This window comes from Lagopus leucura, unplaced genomic scaffold (genome assembly GCF_019238085.1).
Source record: "Lagopus leucura isolate 7727_CA_CO unplaced genomic scaffold, USGS_WTPT01 Super-Scaffold_100001, whole genome shotgun sequence".
NCBI lineage: Eukaryota > Metazoa > Chordata > Aves > Galliformes > Phasianidae > Lagopus > Lagopus leucura.
In genome coordinates this window covers 36,692,400-36,717,788 of record NW_024962262.1, presented here as the reverse complement: position 1 = coordinate 36,717,788, position 25,389 = coordinate 36,692,400, and the positions used below count along the sequence as shown (strand labels likewise).

General features: G+C 37.3%; 1 protein-coding gene across 3 annotated transcripts in view; it reads left to right on the top strand.

Annotated features, from left to right (window-relative positions):
• The window catches only part of TMTC4 (transmembrane O-mannosyltransferase targeting cadherins 4), a 56,561-nt gene that overhangs the window by 14,422 nt on the left and 16,750 nt on the right, over window positions 1-25,389 (top strand). For all 3 annotated transcript variants that reach the window (XR_006178202.1, XM_042867753.1, XM_042867752.1), the window contains 7 exons: window positions 100-187; window positions 10,796-10,893; window positions 15,768-15,860; window positions 18,449-18,610; window positions 19,365-19,567; window positions 21,241-21,412; window positions 21,497-21,628. Coding sequence is in view for 2 of the 3 variants with exons in the window: in XM_042867753.1 (XP_042723687.1) it covers window positions 100-187; window positions 10,796-10,893; window positions 15,768-15,860; window positions 18,449-18,610; window positions 19,365-19,567; window positions 21,241-21,412; window positions 21,497-21,628 (948 nt within the window). In the remaining variant the exon portion in view is untranslated. The remainder of the gene's footprint in view (window positions 1-99; window positions 188-10,795; window positions 10,894-15,767; window positions 15,861-18,448; window positions 18,611-19,364; window positions 19,568-21,240; window positions 21,413-21,496; window positions 21,629-25,389) is intronic.

The following is a 25,389-nucleotide window of genomic DNA, read 5'->3' as shown; positions in this document are numbered from 1 at the left end:
AATGGTTTTATACTTTCACTTTGTATACGTATGTATCTTTATGTCAAGTTTTCTAAGAATAAAATCTGGTAATATTATTTATTTTCTTGTCTTTTTAAGGTTGCAGGGATTGTTGGCAGAGCAGATCTACTATGTGCCCTGTTCTTTTTGTTGTCATTCCTTGGCTACTGTAAAGCGTTTAGAGAAAGTAAGCATTGCATTTTATTTATCTTTAATTTTATGTTTTGTGTTATCTGTACTCATGAAGTGAAGTATAGCAGAACCAAGGGATGTTGTCCCTAATTCTTGTTAAACAGTAATAATTTATTTGCAGAAACAAATGTTTTGTAATGGGGCTGATATTTTAAATAGTTCGTTGTACAGAAGCATATAAAATATTTTAAGAAGTATTTTAGAAAGAAATTAAACCTGTACATTTCTATTATCGGTGTTATAGTGTACTTATGCTGTTGTGTTGGAATGGCTTAAATGGAAATGAACTTTAGAAACCTCACTTGTTATTTTTAATAAAGATTTATTCATATGAGTAAGCCCTCTGATTTCCAGCAATATGCAAGTGCTGGTGTATGCATGTTGATTATAGTGTTATTCATAGGATTTTTGTAAGACAACTGTGTTATTTTAACATGAAAAAATCCTTCAACAGAGATTTTAGAGCTGTTGTATTATTTGACCTGAATGCAAGTTGGCAGTTCAAACAGTGTTTTGAGGGAATTGTCTTGGGATTTTTAAATTAATACACAAAAATACATCAATTTGTTATTATGAAAAACTGTACCGAATAGGCATTTTGGTTTCCAGATGTGTTCTAGCAGCAATAATAGTGGAATCATTTGGTGAACACATGAAGAGCTGTGCTACAGTGAGCTTGCACTGCATCAATTCAAAAGGCATGGTCTATAACGTTTAACTGCAGTTGAAAATGGTCCAGATTAACAACACAGTAATGGGATTGCAGGGTTTAGAGTAGGGGGGAGGGAGAGGGAAGGTAAGCTGGTGCACTGTGAGCTCTAAGACGCTGTCAATAACCCTGTTAGTTGAGCTTACACTCCTTAGAACTACTTTGCTTATTTCTACTACACTTGATATCATAAATTTAACTTGGTCACTTCAGATTATGCTTGTGGTAATTCCTGTTCACTTCTGTCTGTTTTTTTTCCTCTGCATACATTTCAGTTTTCAACTGAAATCATGTCTTGATGAGAATGGGCCTTAGGATCGTGTTTGTTCATTAATTTTTTTCTCACCTATTTTAACTGGCTGTGTTTGTGCTTTGGATATTTCTTCTGTCAGCACCAGAGTAAATCAGACGAAATACTGGCTTTCTTGTTTATTGATAGAGGTGTGCTGATATGGCTGGGGTAATAATTTTTGTTTGAAGACCTCAAGAGCCAAGTTCCAGAGTGCAGTCTTTCAAATAGTTTTGAGATGAAGGATATCTCAGGAATTATTTAGAGTGTGATGTGTACTCTGACTGGGGATATTCTGAGTGGTTTTACAACTTTCAAAGGCTAGTCTGATGATTTTAAGAAGTCAGTGTAGTTTCAAAAGTATTCTAGTATTAAAGTTCTTGTCACTGATGTAAACAAAACATAGTGTGAAGTCAAGATAGTAAGAAGTACTTAGTTGTTTTGTTGGATGCTATCCAATAATAACATCAGAGCTGTCTCTTACTCAGATTTGTTAAGGAAAACTATGGTCTGCCAACACTACTGTGCCTTTTGTTTTCCAGATCACATTTAAGTGGTTACTATCATCTTCAGTGCCTGATTTTCTCTCAGATAATTCTTTGTGCCTGAAAATTTTTATCCAGGTTACATGTAGTTCCTTCTTTGTGACAATTTCAGGTCTTGCAGATCATATCTTGAATCTCATAAATGAGAGAATGAAAAATTTATATCATCCAGCACTGTGGAGAGCATAATAATGTCTTTGGCAGATCTTACATGGAGCTAAAGGGAGGAGTCCACCCTTCAGGTTACTTAATACTTAATCTGAACCTTACAAATTTTTAGGTCTGAAAATGGCCCAAACACTTCAAAGTCAGGATTTATTTCTCATCCTAGATGTGCCTTGCTGTAAAAACAATAATAATAAAAATAATAATAATTTCTGAGCAGAAAGGTAGATGAGGTTGACTACTAGCAGTATCTCCACAAGCTTGATCTTTAGCCTCCTAAGTCAGCTGCATTTCATCTTGTGTCCATTACGAGGGGATTCTCAAATTTTACTGAGTTCAGGTTTCCCTACTTTGTGATCTTCAGCAGCTAACTTGGGCAGGCAACTTAAGAGCCTTTTCTCCCTGCTCTTTTTGTGTAGTCATTCAAAAGAGATGGACTTGTTTTGATGGTCAGTGAGAGGGGTGGTTTAGGTTAGGAACTTGCAATTGCCTTCTGGAGGTGCTTGAAACTCTTAGCTGTATAGAAGATTACAAAAGCTGGGCTTATAACTTAAAATATGTTTCCTTTGCCACTTTAGTTGGGGAAAAGTGTAGGCAGGTAGGTGCTGAAGTGGAGCAATCTAACTTTCTTTTGTCATAGACTGTAGAGAGATTTAGCTCCAAAGGAAACTCTGAAGGTCATCTCTGCTCTGACAGGTTAAGACAAGACTAGCTTTGTACGTCAGGTTGCTCAGGTCCTTATACAGATGAGCTGTAAGAAAAATCCAAGGCAATTCCACAGCCTCACTAAGCAACCTTTCTAGTGTTTAACTGCCCTCGTATGAAGATTTTTTTCCCTTACGTTCAGTTATAATTTGGTTTACTAGGCCTTGCAATTGCATCCTGTCCTTTCCCTTCAGAGAAGTCTGTCTCTGAAGGCTGAAGCTGGATCCTCTTCAGTCTTCTGTAAAGGGAGAATGATAGGAGAACCAATTCCCTCAGTTTCTTTTCATATGTTATACTTCTGTGTCTCCTAACCACCTTAGTGATTCTTTACTGAATTTCCATCTTATTGATGCATCTCTTTCATTGGACACAACAGTGAACATAGTACTTTGGATGTAGCCTCACAAGAGCCGAACACAGAGGAAAACCATATTCACTCACCCATTGGATATGCTGTAGCTTATATAGCACACTGTGCATTTATCTTTTTTCATCGCCACAAAAACATTGCTGACTTGTCTTCAGTTTGCTGTCAGTCAGGAACTCCAGGTCCTATTCTGCAAACCTGTTGTCTAGGCAGACTGATCTGAAGCATGCTGCTGTCTTTGAATTCCATGAGCCTTATGTTAGCCCATTCCACCAGCTTGTCCCAGTCCCACCTGCTGGCAGTCCATTTCTCCACTGTTCCTATGTATCCACTAGCAGAACCCCACCACCAACAACCACCACCAGTTCTACTTTCTGACCACACAATCTCTTTTCTTCTTTTGAACAAGGAGGTTGGTTCAATGTATCAGGCTCCTCATGTGTTGTCTGCTGTAGATAGTTAGTGTCTTTATAGTAATGGCTGTAAGGGAAGCAGCTGTTTATTAAAAACTAGTGGTGATAGGTGGACGGTTGAACTGGATGATCTTGTAGGTCTTTGTAATTCTATGATTCTAACATATCACAAAGAAAATACCATTTCTTTTCTCAGGATTCAGAATGTTTTCTTTCTGTTGGCAAATCATAGTTATCCACAAGATTCAGAGTCTGCAATACTGCCAATGCTCATTGTTAGTTCTAGTCCAAGTAAACAATTGTTACTGCATCACTTTCTAGATCAGACCAAGATGCTCATTAATCTTTGTAGAGTAGCCTTTGTTATTATGAGGGGAGAGAAAACAACCAAAAAACCTTCTGTGCATTCTGTTACATCAGGCTTATGTTTCTAATTATATATAGCATCTTCATGAAGATCCCCCAGAAAAGTGATACCTAGCAATTTGTTCCAGCATTCCCATTTTATTTTGTCTTGCTAGATTTGTATGTATCATTGGCAGGCATGACCCTAAATCCTGGGTAAACTGCCTCTGCCCTTGTTTCTGAATTTGGTTGTCACATGTATAGCGTAGTTGATGAGCTGTTTAATAGGAGGAGGAGAAATATCAAAAAGGGATTTTTTTTTTAATTGTTATTAAAAAATGCATGGTATCATGGTTTTTTTTTTTTGGTTTATTTAAAAGAAAGTGCAAATCTGAGCCTTTCAGCATTTATAGACTGCATTTGTATTGCATTTAGAATACAATTAGCAAAAGATGTTTGATACTAGTTTGCATTTAATGATGAAGTTTGAGTGTCAGACTAAAACAAAGATTGAAAAGCCTGAGTCCGTGATACTGGTATAGTTTCATCCTCAGTAACATACAGTCCAAGCAGCGTCCCAATGCTGTCAGACAGGTTATCTCAGACGTTCACAAAGCACGCGCCGGTTCTTGCAGCAAGGCAAAGTAAGTTTTGTGTCCAGGTGGGTTCCAGAAATCCTTTTTGCTAACATGGGCTTAGTTGTTGTACTGTCATTGTTGAAGTCTTCTCTAACAAAAGTCACAGAAAAGAGACTGGTTAGTGTTTGTTTTCGATCGATCTTAAGTGAATGAACAGAGGGTGTTTAGGTTTTTTTGGCTTGAGAGTGAGGAATCATAAAAATGTCTGGGATGGATTTAGGAATACTGTGAGGAAGTGTAAATAATTCTGATGGCAATAAAGAGATTCGAGAAGTGGAAGTTATCAGTCTGGAAATCTTCCAAAGGAAAATGACTTTTGTCAAGCTCAAGATGTACTGCAGTTTGCTTACCTGATGTGGTTTATTTGTGGCTTGGTAGATTTTGGGGCAGAAAGTTTTCTTCAGCCTGAATCTGTAGCATTACTTTTATTACTTTTTTCTTCAGCATCTCACTATGTAGGCTATAATTATATTCACTGAAATTCTGAAAATCTTTTACTTTTTTTTCTAATGCACATTTTTTGTTGTTACCAGAATTGACAGGTTAACACGTTTGCAAGGAACTAATCTGTTGTTCTCATTCTATTCTACTGTTTAAAAATTGTATTTATGGGGACAAATCCACTGCATAGGCTTTGGAGACAGCAAGAGCTGACAGCTGTTTAGGTAGGTTAGGTTTTGCCTTCCTTTGTCTTCAGCCTTGACAGTGATCCAGTGCATTTATTTGGCAACTCCATTAGTGTTCTGAGTAATGTAAAATGATGAGTTTGTGATATTTACTTCATGTGAATGACACCAGACATGGATATTAAATAGGGGAACAACTGCTTGTATGCTATAACTTCTAAAAATGACTTTGTACCGGTTGTGTGTTTCTGTTTTGTTCTATGTAGTCTCCCATTAATCAGCTACTAGTTCATTGCTGATATAATGAAATGTGCAAAGTAGACTGGTAGACTGTAGTTAATACTGAAGATTTATATTACGAATTTTTTTTATTTTTATTTTTTTGTTAGTTTGGAAATGTTCAAGTCTGCTATGTGAAAGAGTGCTGTTAAGATAAAGGGAGAAATTGTTAGCTGTTTTGCAGTTAGTCAAGAAGCATTTACTTCTGTTAAACATTTGGGCCCTGATTTTTCAACTGTGTGCCCAGCTGTTCCTGTTTGAACTCACTGGGAAGGAGGAGTTGTATATGGAAAATGACAAACCATAGCTTTTTTTTTTTTTTTTTAAGGGCTAAATTTTTCTTCTTCAAGATGGTTTAATTTATGGATAGATGAGGATAGACAATCCCTCCACTGTAACATCTGCCTAGTGAGTTTTGAGGTACATAGAGATGTTTAGGAACAGCATTTTAGTGCTACTGTTTTGTTATTACGTGAATGGCTGAGCTGCATTGCAGTAGTACATACATTCAGAAAACTGGAAACACAAAGATCTCAGGCTTAAGTTAATTCTAACAGTAGATTCTTAGTTGATCTTCTAAGACTAAGTAATTCAAGTAATTCTTTCCCCTTGTACAGCAGTGTGCAAGCAGGGAAATCTTAGGGTTAAATGAGTATTTGTAGATGTTTAGCTGGAAGCTACTGACCCTCCAGGCAATGCACATCAACAGAGTATATATATAAGCATGTGTAATTTTTCAGTGAAAAATAAAACTTCCCTTAAAAGCTTATCATAATTGATTTTGCTTCAATTTTCAAATGAGATGACACTTTCACAGGAGCAGTTACACCATTTCACTTGAGCATGGTGACTTATTAAACTGCTCGAAGTTGTCACTTGTCTAAGCCCTAAGCTGCTCAGTTGGTTTGAAGGAGGGAATGCTGAACGCCTGAATGTTTGGATGATAATTGTTCCTTGATTTTCTTTTGCTTTGCTGTTACTAGCTTGACTTAAAAGTAAGACTAAGCTTGATACTCTAAACATATTGTACTTTTCTTCATACCCTGATCTTTTGAGGAACCTTGTTTCATTGATTTGTGGATTTAGGACAATGCTGAGTGAGGTTTTTCAATAATTAGGATTAGCATCTAGGAAGGCAGAGTTGAAGGAGTATAGGTCATATATTTAGTATCAGTCAACTCCACATCGTAAAACTCTTTGTTTTGCAGAATTTCCCTAGAGGTGCTTTTACTCAAGTCCAGCAGCATGAGTATAGGTGCCTTCATGGCTTAGGCAGGTATCTCTTCAGATTTCCTCAGCTTTCAGACTTAATGTACTCTTCAGGCAGGGTCATCTGGAAACTCTTTTTGTGTTGGTATAGAAACACTATCTTTTTCCAGCTTAAAAAAAAAAAAACAAAAAACCAAAAAAACCCTGTTTACTTGGCATGCTTACAGTCCTGTCCATCTGTTACTGGCACAATGCCCACTCGCAATATGGTGTACCAGTTTCAACTAGGCACAGGTGCCAACCAAAGATTGGTTTCATTTTCTGACACCAGATTTTTCTGGTGGGAAGCGGCACCGTATTAGGGGAATGTGCTTTGTTATACTGATTACTTCTGTTGGCATATGTGTGTCATATAATAATAATTAGCACTTAATGCAGTGCTTTACATTTGCAAATCACTGTTAAAAATTGCTTGAAGGCATTTCTGAATGCTTCATATCTATTTTTCAGTTCTAGTTTACTACTGAGATTTCTGCAGTGAGGATATGGGGATTATTTGTGCACACTTAACAAGGAACAAGCACAAGATAATGCATTTCATAATTGAAATTATCTCTTTGAAGTTTAATCAGAAATTGATTAATTTTCATACCATTACAGTTCTGTATATGACTGTATTGACTTGTTGAGACTGATGAAGAAACTAAAGGAACTGACATTACGGTTTTGGGAAGGAAATATTGATGCTTGTTCCTCTTCTTTTTGATGTTGTATCTATGGAATTGTTTTTTGTTTACCATCTTTTACTGTCTTTGAGAGTTCATACTTAAGCTTGGCTACACCATACATGCTGAGACATTGCTGGCATCTGAGGCTTGGAATGTTCACAAGAAGACAAGTCTGTTTCTGTACAGCTTTGAATGTGTGCCTGAATGGCATTCAATTATCATTTTTTTCCCAAGATCGTTCCTCAGGTTTGTCAAATGAATTCTGAGTTCTCCTTAATACATTTCCCCGTCATTGTAGCCTGGCAGCACTTTGAGACTTTAAAATTTGAATGATGGAATATTCTGATTAAAAATATCTAATGAGAAAAGCTACATGAAAGAAAGATCCAATCCAGATCGTATCTTTCCATTCTTCATGGTAACCTAGAATCTTAGAGTAGTTTTATAACTGTTACTTGGATCTGTTCTGTAATAATGTCATCCAGCCCCTGTATTCTCTGGGTTATTTCACACTCTTTCCAGTAGAATTGTCATGTCTTCCTGAAGACAAAGTTTGCTTTTATTCAGGTTTGCTTTTTACTTTCCAAGTCAGAAATTATACTTAATTTTTTTCTAAATGGCTAATATATGTCTTCAGAAAACAATTACCATATTCTTTGATGTTTTGGAGACTCATCTAGAAAATATTACATCTGGCTTTTTTTTCTGGACAATTTTGACCTGTCAGCTTGGCTTTGATTCCTTAGCTCTTTTTTTCCTCTCCATTTTCCTCTTTAGTGCTAGGATGCAGACACGATGAGGTGTTTTATTTTTATTTTTTTATTTTAATTCCAACCTTCTGGAATCTCCTGTTTTGCATGATGTCCCAGAGGTATCAGTTTAGATTATTCTTATTTGGAGTAAATGTAGTCAATGGGCATAATTTAAAGCAGATTATTTTCTCTATAAATTCTGTGTCTTGTAGTTCATTGCTTTGCTTCTGTTCTTGCTCCCTTTCTGCCTATGTTGTGAAAATCATCTGACTGCAACTCTTCTGACCTCTTTGTGAAAAATGGAGCAAAAAGGCACAGAACACTTCTATTTTCTTGGCATTGCCCCCATTTTCTCTCTCACCAAGTACCTGAATAACTGTTTCCTTGCTGCTTTTCTTACTAAAATATCTATGGGATTGTGGTTTTGTTCTTTACATACATTGTATTTTCTCATTTTGTGATGTGGCCTTTATGAATTTAATGCTTTATTAGTGTGCTGTTGTTACACTTGTCCTTGATAATTTGACCTTTCTTTTCTCCCTGCTGCTTCTTACGCTTAATCATCAAAGCATTTGTGAATTGCTGAGTTTGATCTCTTGCTGTACATACTTTCTACCATACTCCATGTTAACATAATCTTTATTTGTGCATTGAATGCTGCTTCACTTCTCTGGGAAATGCTCAAATGTCCCAGCTTCTCTCTCCCAGAATTTAATTCTTGAAAGAAGAAATCTCCCACCTGAAGTAAGCATGCTTCAGCAACCTCTTTGAAATCCATTGGCTTTACTGTTCTCTCTTTGACACTTACTAGGAAGGCTGATTGTTGTTTTGTGCTCATAGTTTGCCTTCTGTCTTCACATTCTGCCAGCTACTTTCTTTCTACATTTGGAACAAGCACATTTCAAAGACTGTATGGACAGTTGCAAGCAATCTGAAGAGTTTAAAGGTCTTCAAGGGATATATTTAGCATGGATACTTTTTGTTCTTAGCAATGCTTATAGAGAGAATTTTGAAGCCTTGTTCTCCATGAATTGCATGCATACATGAAACATGTTCTGTGCATTTGATGTCAGCTGGGATCTCCTCATTGCGTTTTTTGTTCTTGTCACTACAACTTTTCTTCAGCTGTTATATATTTTGTATTTCATGTTTTGTTTTGTTGTCATTGACATGTATATGACTTCTTTAGAAGGCTTTCTTTTCAATTTGACATCTGCACCTCTGACATCTACTCTTACCTCAACTATAAGGATGTAATTTGAGATGGAGGTTGAAGAAACATATGCCTGCTATATTTTATTTCAAAGATAAATTGTAAACATCTTAATATTCACTCAGTTTAAGCTTTTAAGTCTTAGGTAAGAAAGGAATGCTAGAAGCAACTTCAAAACTTATTCTTCATAACTTTTACTATCTTCTGCAAAAGTACACTGCCCCAAAATGAGACCAATATCAATAGGTCCTTTTCATACTTGTAGTGATTGTATCTTACTCACCAACATCATCTGAGTTAGTATACTAGTTTCACTTTATCATCAGTGAAGAGCAATAGCTACTTCTCTGAACTTGAATTAGGTAGGTAACTAGATCCCTAAAGGGGTCTCTCTCTTTCAACCAATTAGAAACTACACTTAGTGTTCTGTTATGTTGTTCTGTTCTGTTCTCAGATGTAGGTGCCTACTTCTAGTGAATGAGATCTTATTTCTGTCGTTTGTCATCTCTGTAGAACATTATGATAGTTCAGACTAAGTACTGAGGGTCAAACCTGCATTAACAGTAGGCAAGCACAACTCTAGAGATCAAGGAAAATATATTAAAAAAGGGTTCACTCAATGAATATAGAGTTCAGCTTTGTTTCTTCACAGGCCAAATGAAAGGTGGATTCTTGTGTTGCCTACAGAGCCCATGTTGCTTGAATCAAGAATATGTCTCTGAATAAGCTGAGTGCTTCCCTCTGTTGCTTTAACCTGTGGAGTAGAGATTGTGACAGATATGTTTTTGTGTGAAGTACCCATGTACTGTGTGTGCAGTAATACCGTGACTGTAGTAAGGCTTATTGTTATATCAATCTCAGAAATGCCTGCTTGTAGAACCCAAAAGCAGCTACGTGGTGTGGTCTTTAAAGATTCTTTCTTTGACTAGAAGCTGTTGATCTTGATCTCTTGATCTCTTGATCTCTTAACCCCACAGTTCTTCACCCAGTCGTAGAACTGTTTCTCTGCTCAGATGCTGGAATTATTGAGCTCTGTGGCATTCTGTGGTAGTGCTAATGAAATGACATGAAGCACTTGCTAAATGCAGCAGCCCTGGAAAAGCGACTCATTGTGCCTGTGTAGATTAGACTGCTGTTGAAGGAGTTTGTGTGGTGCTGCTTCATATGTAACCATTAGAAATAACTTCATGTTCTTGTGGTAGCTTGGAAGAGAGTAGCCACTAATATTAGAGTTGTAGCTAAGGAAGATAAATGGATCCAAGTCTTGGGAATTAACCTTTGCAGATGATAGATTGTGAAAACTATGTGAAGCTTCTGCCATTCTAATTAGTCTGGCTAAGACACCTAGCAAATGGGGAGATTTCTAATGTCTCAGAGAAGAGAAAAAGACTGCAATAAATGGATGAATGCCAGCATATTACAGGAGGCACCCCATGCTTTTCAAGTCTACGTAACTAGTTTTTGACTAACAGGAAATCTTGTGAGATTAAATGCTGGTTTTCCTTTTATTTCTTTGTTTTTCTTTTTTTTTTTTTTTTTTTTTTAATATTCTAATTTTAATTTCTAACTTTAACTTTTAAATGTATATACCTAATATTATGACATGCTTTATTTTGACAGATAAGGAAGGACATAATTTTTCTGTATTCTGGGTGCTGGTGAGTGTTCTCCTAGGTGCAATAGCCATGCTGTGCAAAGAGCAAGGAATTACAATACTGGTAAGAATCCTCTTACTGACTGAATTTTGACCTCAGCATCTGTCAGGTGCAGTTGTAAAGTGTACAAAGATGAATGTTCTCCTCAACTAATCACATACCTTTTTGTTCTCTTCAGCAAACTAGCAATATTCTAATAGAGCTGTATTGGTTGTGTCTCCATAGCCCATATGTTGTAAATTCATTTTATCTTTTGTAAGCAGTTTGCATGTATCTGTTAATTTCTTGCAAAACTTGAAAGATTAGCAGTGTTAGTTTCACTGTGTGTCAATGTTCATTGGCCTTGTTTTTCAATGTATAATTGTTGAGATAGTGAATCTACAGGCCTCTCTTGGAGGCCATGAACAAAGATGTAATTGGAGGAGAGTATTTTTAGAAGCTCCACCTTCTCGCTTTTTTTTGAACATTCTAATTAGAAGTAGGGTCATTATTTATTTCTAACGCTGAGTCTTTTCTTTCTGTTCCCTATTTAAGGAACTGTATATGCAAACAGGCACAGTTACTTTTCAAATTCATTGTCCTCTAGCTTTCTGTTACTTAAGTGAAGATGCTCCATTTTGAGGGATCCAGTAAGCCACCTGAAATGCTGCACCTGTGATTTATACCTTTTATGTAGTTGTATATCTGTGTAAGTAAATCTAATTTGGTGCTTTGACTGACATAAAACAAAGCAACAGAATCAGAAGAACTATTTGCAGCAAGGACATTCTTGTCCTTAGAAAAAAAAATTGTAGAAGAAATCACTGAAACCGTCTTCCTGTAGGACATTATTTTCAGACAGACATTTGCAGGCTGATGCATTTTTTCAAAGGTATTTGTGAGAACATATGTGAGGATAACCTAAGAAATATTCTTAAAACATTCTGTGATTATGTCTTCTAATGGTGTAAGTTAATTCCATCCCTCTAGGGAAACTTGCATCCTCAACTCCCTTTTCTTTTCTGTGTACCATTGCACACAGCCTGGGAAACAAACAAGAATTAGAGACCTGCGTGTGGTCGCAGGACCATAATCCTATTGTGATCATTAGGACATGGTAGCACAGCTTGCATAACTAGAATGCAGTCATGGACAGCTATGTACTTTTTAGGAAAGACAGGCCAGCAAGGCAAGATGGTAGAGTTGCTTTTTATATAACCAGACAACTGGAATGTTTTGAGATCTGCCTAAGGATGAGTGATGAATGGGCGAAGAGCTTATGGATGAGATCTGAGGAGCAGACTAACATGGGTGACATAACTGTGGGTGTTTACTACAGGCTGCCTGATCAGGAGGAGGAAGTTCATGAGGCTTTCTACAGACATCTGACATAAGTTTCATGAGTTCAGGCTCCGTTCTCACGGAGGATTTCAACAACACTGATATTTTCTGGAAAAGGAACATTGCCAGGCACACACACAGTCCAGAAGGTTCCTGCAGTGCTTGGATGATAACTTTCTGGTGCAAGTGGTAGAGGAGGAGCCAGTGAAAATAGGTGTGTTGCTGAACCTTGTTCTTATAAATATGGAGTGACAGTTTGGGAACATAAAGGTTGGTGGCAGCCTTGGATGCAGTGACCATGAGACAGTGGAATACAGGATTTTACATGGAAGAAAGAAGGTAATAAGTAGGAATGCAACCCTGGACTTCAGGAGAAGCAACTTTGACCCATTCAAGGACCTACTTGGAGGATTCACATGGATTAGAGCATTGGGAGATAAGGGCCCAGGAGAACTGGTTGACATTCAAGCACCACTCCTTCCAAGCTCAAGGTCTGTGCATTCCTAAGAATAAGAAGTCGGGCATAGCTGGCGGGAGTCCCCCATGGATGAGCAAAGGAGCTTATGGAAAAACTCAAATGGAAGAAGAAAGTTTATGGTATGTGAAAAAGGGGTCTGGACACTTGGCAGGAGTATAAGCACATTGTCAGGGCATGCAGGGATGCAACAAGGAAGGCAAGGGAGGTCAAGAACAACAACAAGGGCTTCTTTAGGTATTTAAGTCGCAAAAGAAAGACTAGGGAAAATAGGGTCTGCTACTGAATGAAGTGGATGCTATGGTGACGAAGGACACTGAGAAGGCAGAGATACCAAACGCCTTCTCTTGCTTCAGTCTCTGCTCCTTGGGAATCTTGGACCCTGGAGGTAAGAGAGAATCTGGGGAAAGGGAAACCCCCTTGATCAAAGAGGACATGGTCAGGGGTCATGCAGGGAAACTAGACATATACAAATCCATGGACCCCAATGGAATGCACCCATGTGCTGAAGGAACTGGCAGAAATGTTTGCCATTCTGCTCTCTTATTATCTTTGTAAGGTCACAGAGAATTGAAGTGGTGCCTGAGGACTGGAGGAAAGCCAATGTCTAGAAGGGCAAGGAGGAGCCAAGAAACTACAGACCAGCCAGCCTTTCCTCTGTTCCTGGGAAGGTAATGGAGCAGCTTATTCCTGATGTCATCTCCAAGGAAGTCAAAGAAAAGATTATCAGGAATAGTCAACATGGCTTCACTAACCTGATAGCCTTCTGTGATGTCACGACCAGCTGAGTGGGTGAAGGAAGAGCAGTGGATGTTGTGTACCTTGACTTCTGACACTGTTTCCCAAAACATCCTTGCAGTTAAGCTTAGGAAGTGTGGGATAGATGAGTGAGCAGTGAGGTGACTTGAGAACTGGATAACTGACAGAATTCAGAGTGTTGTGATCGGTGGCACAGGGTCTAGCTGGAGCCCTGTAGCTAGCAGCATTCCTCAGAGGTCAGTACTAGGTCTGGTCTTGTTCAGCATCTTCATCAATGACTTGTATGAAGGGCAAGTTTACTGATGATACTAATCTGGGAGGAGTGGCTGGCACACTAGAAGGCTGTGCTGCTATTCAGCGAGACCTAGACAAGATGGAGAACTGGGCATAGCTGATGAGGTTCAACAAGGGCAGGTGTGGAGTCCTACACTTGGGGAAGAATAACTACACACATCAGTACAGATTAGGGGCTGACCTGCTGCAGAGAGTGGCCTGGGTGTTCTGGTGGACAACACGTTGGCCATGAGCCAGCAGTATGCCCTGGTAGCCAGGAAAGCCAATGGTATCCTGGGGTACATTGAAAAGAACATGGCCAGCAGGTCAAGGGAGGTTTTCACCCCCTCTATTCTGCCCTGGTGAGCCACATCTGGAGTACTGTAACCAGGACTGGGCTCCTCAGTTCAAAAAAAAACCAAAACAAGCAAACAAACAAACAAACAAGGAACTTCTGGAGGGAGTCCAGCAAAAAGCCACAAAGATGTTTCAGGGCCGTGAGTATCTCCCTTATGAAGAAAGGCTGAGAAACCTGAGGCTGTTCAGCCTGGAAAAGACTAGGATCTGATCAATATGTGTAAATATCTAATGGGCAAGAGTCAAATGGATGGGGTCAGGCTTTTTGGTGGTGTCCAGCAACAGGAGAAGGGGTAACACGCAACCTGCAACAGATGAAGTTCCACCTGAATACAAGGAAAAACTTCATTTTGAGGGTGACAGAGCACTGGAACAGCTTCCCAGAAAGGCTGTGGACTCTTCTCTTCAGATATTCAAAACCTGCCTAGATACTTTTCTGTGTAACTTACTCTTGAAAATCCATTTTAGCAGGGGGGTTGGACTATGATCCAGAGGTCCCTTCCAATCCCTCTGACTTGTGATTCTGTAATTATTTGAGTTAGAAGACACAGAATTTGTATTTGATCTGGATTTTTTTATTCGTTTGCTAGGATTTATTTGCATTGCTAAGATGATGGTATTTATTCTTGTGTTAAGGGACAAGGGTCAAAGGGATGAAAGGATAAATCATATATTAAAAAGATTGCTTCTAGGCTGAATGTATTTTTCAGTTAGATTCTTACGTTTTTAATCTCCATGTAATTGATACAAAAGCCTTGTAATTGCCAGCTGACCTCTCTATGTGAAACCATGCCACACTCCAACCTATCTCCTCGCTTTTCCCTATGGTGGTTCCTCTTTGTTCTAACTCCTTCCTTGCCTGATACTGTTTTTACTGACTACTTTTTTCCATTTAGTTTATTGACGTAATTTCCAAAGGTAATAGGATGTAGACTAAGTATTCATGAATTGTCATGGTTGGTGATTGCTTGGACGTTGAAGTTGTACTTTAACATTGACCTCAACAGAATTACCTCATTGACCTCAAAAGAATTACCTCTGGATCTATTTTATGCACATTCCACCCAAGGAAACAAAAAAGTACAGTCCTGAAGAGCAGTACTTATACTTCAGCTTTATGTGTAGTGGCTGATATAGAACTTCTCATTTTTTTCAGCAACTTCCAGTGTATGTGTTGATGTAATTGCAAAAAAAGCAAGCCTGATAAAATCTCTGAGCCTTTAGTTGTTGTGGCAATCAATTTATCTTTAAAAAATAATATTTTTGAAAGCTGGAAGTCAAAAGATACCATGCTGCTCAAAAATGTGTGTGTGTGTGTGTGTGTGTGTAAAAGGCTTAAAGAAACTTCACCTTAATATAAGCCATGCCTTTCAACTGTTGTGTTTACACTGCAGAACGTTTGGGAAAGCAGTCTGAGAACAGATAAATAGTTTGAAACTGTTGTAACCATATGGGGCATAGTTTGCTGGTACATGGTGTCCCTGCAACATTATTGGATATAGCAAAAGCCTGTCTATTACAATAGTGTGATGTTCCACTCATCTGAGCTCAGGTTCTTAATTTCTCATTCTGCCATCTTATTAGCAACATATCTGTTATTCACTTGTTTGGAATCAGGAATAAGATGTAAAATGTAGAAGTGGAATATAAGATGTATTTTTTTTTTTAATTGTTTTTTGGGTAGCTACCTCATCTTACTTTTTATTTACCTTTTTTTAATTTTTAATTTTTTTTTTTTTTTTTGGTTGTTTAGGGTTTGAATGCAGTGTTTGATGCACTGGTGATTAACAAGTTAAATATTTTGGAGTTCATTCAAAAATTACTACGTAAGGACAAGTTAATGGAGGTGAGTCCTTAGAGGTTTTGTTCATTCTTGCTGGTCAATCATGTACCAAAAGAAAGAGAGAGAACTTCTGTCAGTTTTGTTGTTGCTGGGAATTAAAGAAAAATTATGGATTTTCAGCCAGCTAAGTAAGTCAATTGTGCAGTTAAATCTTTGTAGCAATGTGAGTAATAATGGTATTACATTAGAAATGCATTGAAGACAAAAAGCCTTTCTACAGGTTCTCACATCAGTATCTTAAAACTGTTGTGGATGAACTGCCTGATGCTACAAGTTCTACAGAAGCAATAGAACTCCTGAATGATTATTAAACACAGCTTAGTCAGCATAGGTAGAGCTATTTATTCAGATTCATGAGGTGCTTAAATAGACATTAGAAAAATAATGTAAAAATATTATTATGTGCCATTTCCCAACTCTACTAAAATATTGTATTCTTTTCTTTAGCATATGAATTACTAAACAGGAGAGAATTTATAGTGGATTGGAGATTTGAAAGTAGAACTATTCAAGCTCTGATAGATACTAAGGATAAATATGTACTTCTACTGATACTGCTTTAACTGGTATAGGATCAAATGGAATTTCACACCAGTTATTTGTTGAGAGATCATAATCATAAGCAAATCACAAAAACAGTCATGGTTAATGAGGTTAGCAATTGATAGCAGCCAAATAGATCAACAGACTACTAGAACATCACTACTGTTAAACAGCTGAATCATTTGCCTCTCCCATGCAAGCTTCAGCAAGGCAAAGGGAATGTATGTTCATTGGAATTTACATTGATTGGTAGTTTCACTGTGGAGAACTCTTGCTCGTATTTCTAAGCAGCACAAGTCCTATGGGACTGTTAAATTGCTTCATGAAGTGTGGCAATGTTCTTAAGAATCTTTGCAGGGAAATTGGTGAAAGTGGAATTTTCAGAACTGAAACAATAGATTTGGGCAAGGAATGGATGAAAGGTACAAGAATATGTCAGCAAGCAAGGATACTGAGGAATCGAGTTGTATAATGACAATAATGTCAACCAGCATAAGAAAAGGAAGGAGCCTAGAGTTGTACGGAACTAAAGTAGATCCAGCTCAAAATTAAAGTGATGGAAATGTGTCAGGGTCAAACTTTTTTTGGAGAATTACTCATTAAGCATGAACAGCTCCAAGCAATATACTTCTGTTTTGTGATCTTCAAGCTGTCTGGGTGAGGAAAACATAGAATATGTCTTTTCTCTATCATCTTCACATAAAAGTAATTAATTTTAGCTCCTGCAACTTAAAAAAAAAAAAAAAAAAAAAAAGTGTCAAGGTCTTTTCATTTAAGTGTATTTAAATTTCATTTGTTTTGTCTTGTTGAAAGGCAAGTCATAAATTTTTAATTGCACACTTTTTTTTTGCCCTCTTGATTTGAGAGACTACTTTCAGTTTGATGCCAGATTTCAGTAAGCTCTAAATCAAAGGCAATAAGACATGTGGTAACACTTCTCCCACTTCTAAAATCCTGCTTACTAAGAGATTTTGTGGTTTGTGAAGTGTGGCCTTTTGGAAGGTGCATGTGCCATTAAATGAAATTAAGCCTGGGATGACACTTTTAGCGTAATTGCTTTGTAATAAGACATATAAATTATCACAATGCAGTTTTCCTTCACAACACAATTTTTTTCAAAAAAAAAAAAAAAAAGTATTTAACAATGATTTGCTTGAATCCTCATTGTAATGACTTCTGTTACTGACGTGCAAATTGGAAATAGTCATCTGAGCACAAAGGCTAGCTTATATAAATTCACCATTACAAACTTATTTCCGTATGCATTTAACTAAATATTTTATGATGATTCCACTGTCAGCTACAAATATTTAAAACTCATCTGAGTATCTCTTTGAAACTTAACTTTTCCATCATTTTAGAGAATAAATACCTTCAGCCAGGACACTGCTAGATCTCTTGCTCAATAAGACTTTTTTTTTTCATAGTTTTCAGAAAAAGCTAGTATTGATTCATAAGTAATTATGGTGATGCTTGCTAATCAGTGTATTTCAATCATAGATGGTAATAAGCAGCATGCTAGCTGTTATGGAGGACACAGAGAACAGATCATGTATAACTAGTTTTTAAAGGGAATACAGTATTTAAAGCATATCAGGCTAAAGGAGGAAGATACGGATAAAGGAAAGCTAATACTTCAGATCATGTGACCACATTTCTCAGGATCCAGTCAACACCTTCATGTAAAAATCTACTGTTTACCAATGTTTTCATCTTCAGATATGTTCAACAGAGAAGGAAGTGGTTCAGATGACCCCTAATTTCGGAGAAACTCTTGCCTTCAGTCTGCTTCTCTTAGGACTTATTGAGGCTGCTTAGATTAATTTCAACCATCAGGTTTTAGGAAGCTTTAAGAGAGTCCTACAACGCTGTAACACAGGGAGTTAGAGAGACACTATAGTGAAGTTTGACTTGTAACTGCGAAAGTAAGGCAAATGTCGATTAATAACTTCTCTGAAATGGGTGGCCAAAAGGATGTGAGTATAATAAGGAGAAGAAGAAAGTATTTGTTTTTAAATGCTTTTTCTTTCTTTCTTTCTTTTCTGTAGAGTGCTGGTCTGCTAAGAAAGGGGCTGCTTTTCAGAATAACTCTTCTGATGTCTGGAGGGGCTGGTATACTTTATATACGCTGGAGGATTATGGGCACAGGGCCACCAGCTTTTACTGAAGTAGACAATCCAGCTTCATTTGCAGATAGTTTGTTTGTGAGAGTAAGTTATGATGCTGATTTTTACTAATTTTTTTCTGACATGCTTAGAACTTTTGTCTTGGTCAGCTAATTAAATTTTATTTTGTGTTTTAAAGAAACAAAATGGGCAATCTTTATGTTGTGAGATGTGTAATGAGTCACTTCCCTTGTGCTTTGTGATTTTCTGCCACTGTTTTGTTTTTTTTAAAACCTACACCTTGAATATTCTTTGCATTCAATTTAGTATGTGCTGCACACACTGAATGTTTCCATTTATTCACTACTTTTTTCATGCTTGCCAGCAGTTAGCTTTTGCTGCATTTCGTTATTTTTCCACATACTGTATTTGACTCTTCATCTTTACAATTGAAGAAAATAGCATAAAGTTCTGGTCTGGTGCATTTGGAGTATGTTTTGGCTGTATGCTTCTAACTTTATTAAGTCTGGGTTTTGGAGATGAGGATGTTGTTTTTTGGCATTTTCTTGTCATGTGAGAAATTCTTTCTGCAAGTGGATGTTGATTGTACAGTATAGAACTCTGTTTCTTTTCTCTGAGGAGAGCCTCACAGCTGTATTTAAAAAAAAAAAAACTTAATTTCACAGCTGTAACATATATGGTCTACAGCTAGATGCAACCTAACAGAATTTAAGGATTTAAGGCCTGTTTTATAAGCAATGTTTTGCAATAACAAAAATGGTAGAAAAGAACTGAAGTTTCTTCCCCTCACACTTAAGTTTAGTATCAAATAAATGTTTGTTTTCTTTTTGACTGACAGGCTATAAACTATAATTACTACTATTCGCTGAATGCATGGTTGCTGTTGTGTCCCTGGTGGCTGTGCTTTGATTGGTCAATGGGTTGCATACCCCTCATTAAATCCGTCAGTGACTGGAGGATAATTGCACTAGCAGCACTTTGGTTCTGCCTAATTGGCCTGATATGCCAAGCTCTGTACTCAGAAGACAGCTATAAGAGAAGGTAAGAGACAGTGATGAATTTTAAATGGCTGGACAACTTGAGTACTGTATTATTTTGTTAAATCCAGTACTGATAATTTTAACAATTCAGTGGAACCAGTGTCTAGCAAATGCAGTTCAAATAAATATTTATAGCTGTCATTACAATTTTATCCCAATTTGGGTCCATCACTGTACACCGACTAGTGGGAAACACTTGGAGGGGGAAATATGGATGGCTGCTTTATTCTTCTCCTGAAATGGCACTGTAGGTGGTAAGAAGTAATCTGTGTTCAGAACAGAGCAGTGTGTTGTTGACATCACTTTTTCTAAGTCATCATCTCTTTTAATCCCCTCTCTTAATAATGAAAAGGAGAGATGTGCCTTGACAGGAGGTACAAATGCTAGTCACACAATTAATAAATAAAATACTGACCCACTGTATCTACTGAAGAAATGATTTGTACTTTACCAAAAGAAACTAAAAATATATTTATATTGTTAACTATGCTGTCTCACTTGAGGATTTCAGCTTAATTTTTGTTAGCTTTTCTGTTTCCTTGGATTTTATGTATAATTAATTCTCAGCTCCTTCACATTTTTTAGCAGCTCAGTCACAATGAGATCATCCTTTTTTTTCAAAGTACTGAATGTTTCCATTTTCTTTCTGAGGTATTCTGTAACTTCATTTCTTTGCTTGTCTCTTCAAAGACTAACCTTCCTTTTCTTTATTTCTGTACTGATTTGTAATTTGTACAACTGAAATCATTTTGGAGAGGAGTTGAATCTTGTTATAAGTGTCATCGTACTCTCTAGGAAAAAAAAAATGAAGCCAATATTGCTGAACCATTTTTTAGTAAAAAGTAAAAACCAAGTAGTGAAGGCCATGGACACTGAGAGGGGAGAAAACTAACAAGTTCCTTACTGTAGGTTTGTTGTATACATTACAGTATAGAGATTTAGTTGCAATAAATTTGAGTACACAACAACCATGCCCATGGCCTGACACAGATGTGGTGTTCATTAATCCTTCGTAAGGATCCTTTCTGTAAGGTACCTTGTCTCAGTTTTCTCAGTTGTCTAAGTTCTCTGTCTTCCTCAGTTACCTGCTGAGGGTTGCTCATTCCTGATATAGATACCTAAAGCAAGGAAGATGAAATGCCTCTCTCCACTGACTGTGGAAGGAGTGTAGATATAGACTGTATGTGGTTAAACACAATTCTATTCTATTAATCTTGTTGTTAGGGGGAGAAAAAAAAAAAAAAAAAACAGTGCTCTCAGTTGGAAACATATGTAAGTTATTTCTTTAAGTGACCTGATATATTTTTCCCTTTTTTATGGTCTTATTAGTTCCAAACCCAGACAGGTAGCTTTCATCATTAGCTCTCTTACCTGTATATTTTAAATAGATATTACATAATTAATACTTAATGGGATTATTTTGCAGTTTTGAAGCATGAAGTTTGCTTTTCTGGTAATTATAGCTAAGGTTTTAAAAGTGCATAATAGAGTGAAGTGTCAAAATCTTACTGAAGCCTAATCTGACTTTTTAATGTGGTTCCCAAATGCTGCTTTTGAATGCCCTGCTCCATTTGCACTTTTTTCCTAGGTTTTTTAAAATAAATGTTGTATGTTAAATGAAAAATTTTTATTAAGCTTTATGGCTAATCTGATAATCTTGTTTCTTGTTTGCAGAATTCTTACACTGGGACTTGGATTTCTTATTATCCCTTTTCTTCCTGCAAGCAACCTGTTCTTCCGTGTAGGATTTGTTGTTGCAGAGAGAGTCATCTACCTCCCCAGTATTGGCTATTGCATTCTGTTTACATATGGATTTAGTCTCTTGAGTAAGCAAGCCAAGAAAAAGGTACCATCAAAACAGTCAGCAAAGCTGATGATGAAGTGCTTCAATTGAGTGATTTGATTCTTAACTTGTCTCTCTTTCGTTAAGAAAATTCTTGCTGTGGCAGTACTTGGAATCTTACTGATGAACATTATGCGCTGTGCACTCCGCAGCAGTCAGTGGAGGTCAGAAGAACAGCTTTTTAGGAGTGCACTGTCTGTATGCCCTCTCAATGCAAAAGTAAGTCAGTTTTAACCTTTTTTCTTTCTTTATGTTTTTAAAAAATGCTTTGAATTTTGAAATGAAGGCAGTCCTATGTGCAGTCAGTGTGTTGTGGGTATAGTAGACCTCACAATTTTCACTGGGCCAGGAGTATGACATTATCAGACACCTTAAATGATGGTATTAACTCAATTGAAATAGCAGACAGCAAAAATTACAGTTTAGTATTATCTTCAGTTGTAATTCAGAACTTGGGGAATGGGGATGGGGAGGGAGAAAAGAAGGGGGACTATACTCCAGGAAAGGGCATTTACTCAAATCATGTGTCAAAAAAATCTCTTAAAAGAATTGATTATACAATTGCAGGTTATTACAGCAAAATATCTGAGAGAGTTTAGGTTGCAGTGTTCTCATCTAAATAATATCTATACTGTGATTTTTAGAATCCTTCCAGTGGTATATATAACCAACACAGCTAAGGCAGAAAGAAACATTATCTGTGTGTCTGCAAGACAGAATAAAATCTTTGCTCCTGCTTCTTCTCTTTTACAGTGGCTGAATGAGCTAGGCTTCAGACACAGACATTAAGGAAAACTGCAATATTTCTTTCAGGACTTAGTGAGAGAAAAAGGCAGGGGTGGGATTGATGTTTCATTGCACTGAATGAACATCAGTGTTTGGCATAGTAGACTGAATCTAGCCTGCCTGCAGGCATCTTTACTGGGATCTTTTGGACTATACCACATAGCCTTGATGTTGTCTGAATTTTAGAACAGACTATCTTCAGTAAGCCTGGGAATGGAATCAACAGCTTGTTAATAACAACACATGGATGTTTTGCAAAATTAGATTTCTGTAGTCTGAAGTTGAATATAGAAAATACAGATCAAGATACAGAATTTAAACAGATACCTGTGAATGCTGAACTTTGTGAAGAGAATGACAAATTTAGCATCTACTGGAATAGAAACGTGCCGAGGTGATATCTAAAAAGCATTGATGGTCAATATTTACAACATAGTTATGTCTTAAAACAATTTTGGATTTCGATACATAGGAAAAGAGCTATTGTATTTTACAGTGGCAGTGGTAAGTAACCATCCTCTCTTCTATTATGACTTCAGTATATCTTGTCTGCTGAATGACAAGTACATACTGTAAATGGAGCAAATGCAGTCTGCTTTTTTCGTGTGTAGTTCTATCCATCTGCTATGGTACGAGTGCTTTAGACAGATCTACACTCTTTGCCTCTGCTCCAAGGTCCTTGGACAGCAGCCATGTCTGGCTGGGAAGCTGTGTAGCTGTGTTTGCACAGTGCTGTGCTTGAGCCGATAAGCTGTGTGCAAGCTACTGAACTAATGCAGCTGGTTCAAAGCCAATGAGTGTACAGGAAAAACGAGCTTGTGTTTGTCAACACTAGGCTATGTAGACATGCCTGGGCTGTATTGATACTAGTGACAGCTTGCACAAATAGCAAGCATGAGGATGTGAACAGGAAGGTTTTTATAGACTCACATTCCAGACTTCTTTAATGAGTAACTTTGAAGTTGCGGTATTAGGGAACTTGACTAGCCAAGAACAATAGAGAACCCATTTGTAAGAGCCAGTCTCTTTTTTTTTTTCATAATGGATTAGCTACATCTAGTCAATTTTAGCGAAGATAAATGTAAAAGTTGGAACTATGTTCTATTTTAGTCTTCTGTTGTTGTCAAAAGAAATTGCAGACTTCCTTTAAAACTAGTTCCACAGCACTCTTCATTGGCCCCTTTATTTCAGTGGCAGAATGATTCAGACCAAAAGATGGAATGCAGATGATAACATTTCTATTTTTCTCAGAACGTCTTTGATTTATGTTAAGTGGTCATGCTTTAATTCCATTTTGTAGCAGGGTTCCAAAATCTCCAGGTGTCTCCCAAATACCAATGAGACCTGCAGCTTTTTTAGTACAGCTCTTCTCAGTTCCAAATTGTCTGTATGCGAGCAGCGTAAGGTAAATTTAGCATAATTCTAAGTAACAAGTAGTTACAATATTGCCTTCTTTAGTTTCACACTCACATTCCTTAAACATCTCTCTTAGACAGAGATATGGAAACTGCAATAAATCAAATCCTCTGGCATAGTAGCAAATCTACCCCTTGAGTGATGGACATATCTGGCTCAAGAAGGTGAAATTAATGATAGACATGGCCCAGTAATTTTGATATGTATTGGAAGTAATCAGGTACCATAATGAGGATGCAAAGATTTTTGATTTATTTTTTAAAGTTCACAATACAGAAAAGTATATGTTATCTATTTTAAATGTACGTACGCATGTGCATTTATTTATTTGCGAGAAAGAGAAAAAAGAATGTTAGAGCTGTGTCCAGGAGTATGTCGCTCTTGCTTGGTCCTGTGTTTAAGTTGGGTTGAAAGATTCGTAGACTGTAGCAGTATATACATATGGCAGTATTTTGCCTAGACAAGCAGGAGGTGCAGGTATATATATTTAATATCACCACATTTTTTCATGCAGTATAGATTCATGGAATTCCTTGAGCTCAGTGATGGAATGGACTAGTGTGAGTTAGAACCAGGCCAGTCTTGTCTCTACTAAAGCAAATTTTGTAAACAGTTACATAAACTCTTTTCTGATGGTGACATGTTGCAGGTAGTTCATCAGTTTCAAATAATTGAGTGCTAGTGGCTTAGGAAAGACTCAATGGATTTAATTGAGTCTTTTCATTGATGCCAGTGTGTTGCAAGCTAATCCATAAGTGCTTTGTTGAAGAACTAGAATATCTGATTACAGGCTATGATAAAACCCCAACTGCAGTTTGAGCATATCAGATTACTGGCTTGGTACTCATCCCCTTAGGTTTACACATCTACATCTGAGCGAGTCAGGTTTCCTTTATATCTGGAGAGGAGAAACTGTCCCTTTTATCACGTGGTTTGTCATCATCTTGAGCTACTTGACTGATGCAGGGCAGAAGGACTGCACCTTGTTCTGTGTATTTCTCTCCACTGAAAGGTCTCAGAACTACCTCAGTTGTGTATACATAAGGTTGTGAGATTTTGCCCTTGTCCTAGTGCCATTCACCATCTCTAGGCATCATTGTATTGCTTCTCACTCTCTGATGTTGTTATATGCTGTTCTCTTTCAATTTTAAAGAATATTCCTGTCCTGAAGATGCTCATCTCACTGGTGTTTTCTGCACTAAGTTACTGTTCAAAATGCTTCTTCTTGTTTTTCAGGAAAGCCGTGACAATTTAAGAATTCACAGGCAGTGCCTATTTTTGATGACTACTTTTAATTGATTATATAAATAAAGGTGCAATAATGTAATGAAGTATATGGAAAATAGCAGCCACAGTGACTGACCATTTTTTTTTCCGTAGATTTGGAAATAACTTAAATGACTGTAAATTGTTAACAATCTGTACATCGTCTGTACATTCTATTTAGTACTAAGTTTGTTTTTTTTCCCTTTGCAGCATGTAATTTAATAAACTTGTTGGGTTTTTGTTGTTGTTGCTTTTTAATTCACTTAAGTAGCAACATTTCTGTAATACTTAGCAAGGGAGTTATGGCATTCTGAACAGAATGCGCTGCTAACTAGTCTGCCTTGAGATACTAAGGGTGGTGAGCATAGGAAGTTCTGTACCAATATACAAAGGAACTTCTTCACAGTGAGTGTGACAGAGCACTGGAACAGGCTGCCCAGGGAAGTTGTGGAGTCTCCTCTGGAGATATTCAAGACCTGCCTGGACACCAACCTGTGCAGCCTGCTGTAGGG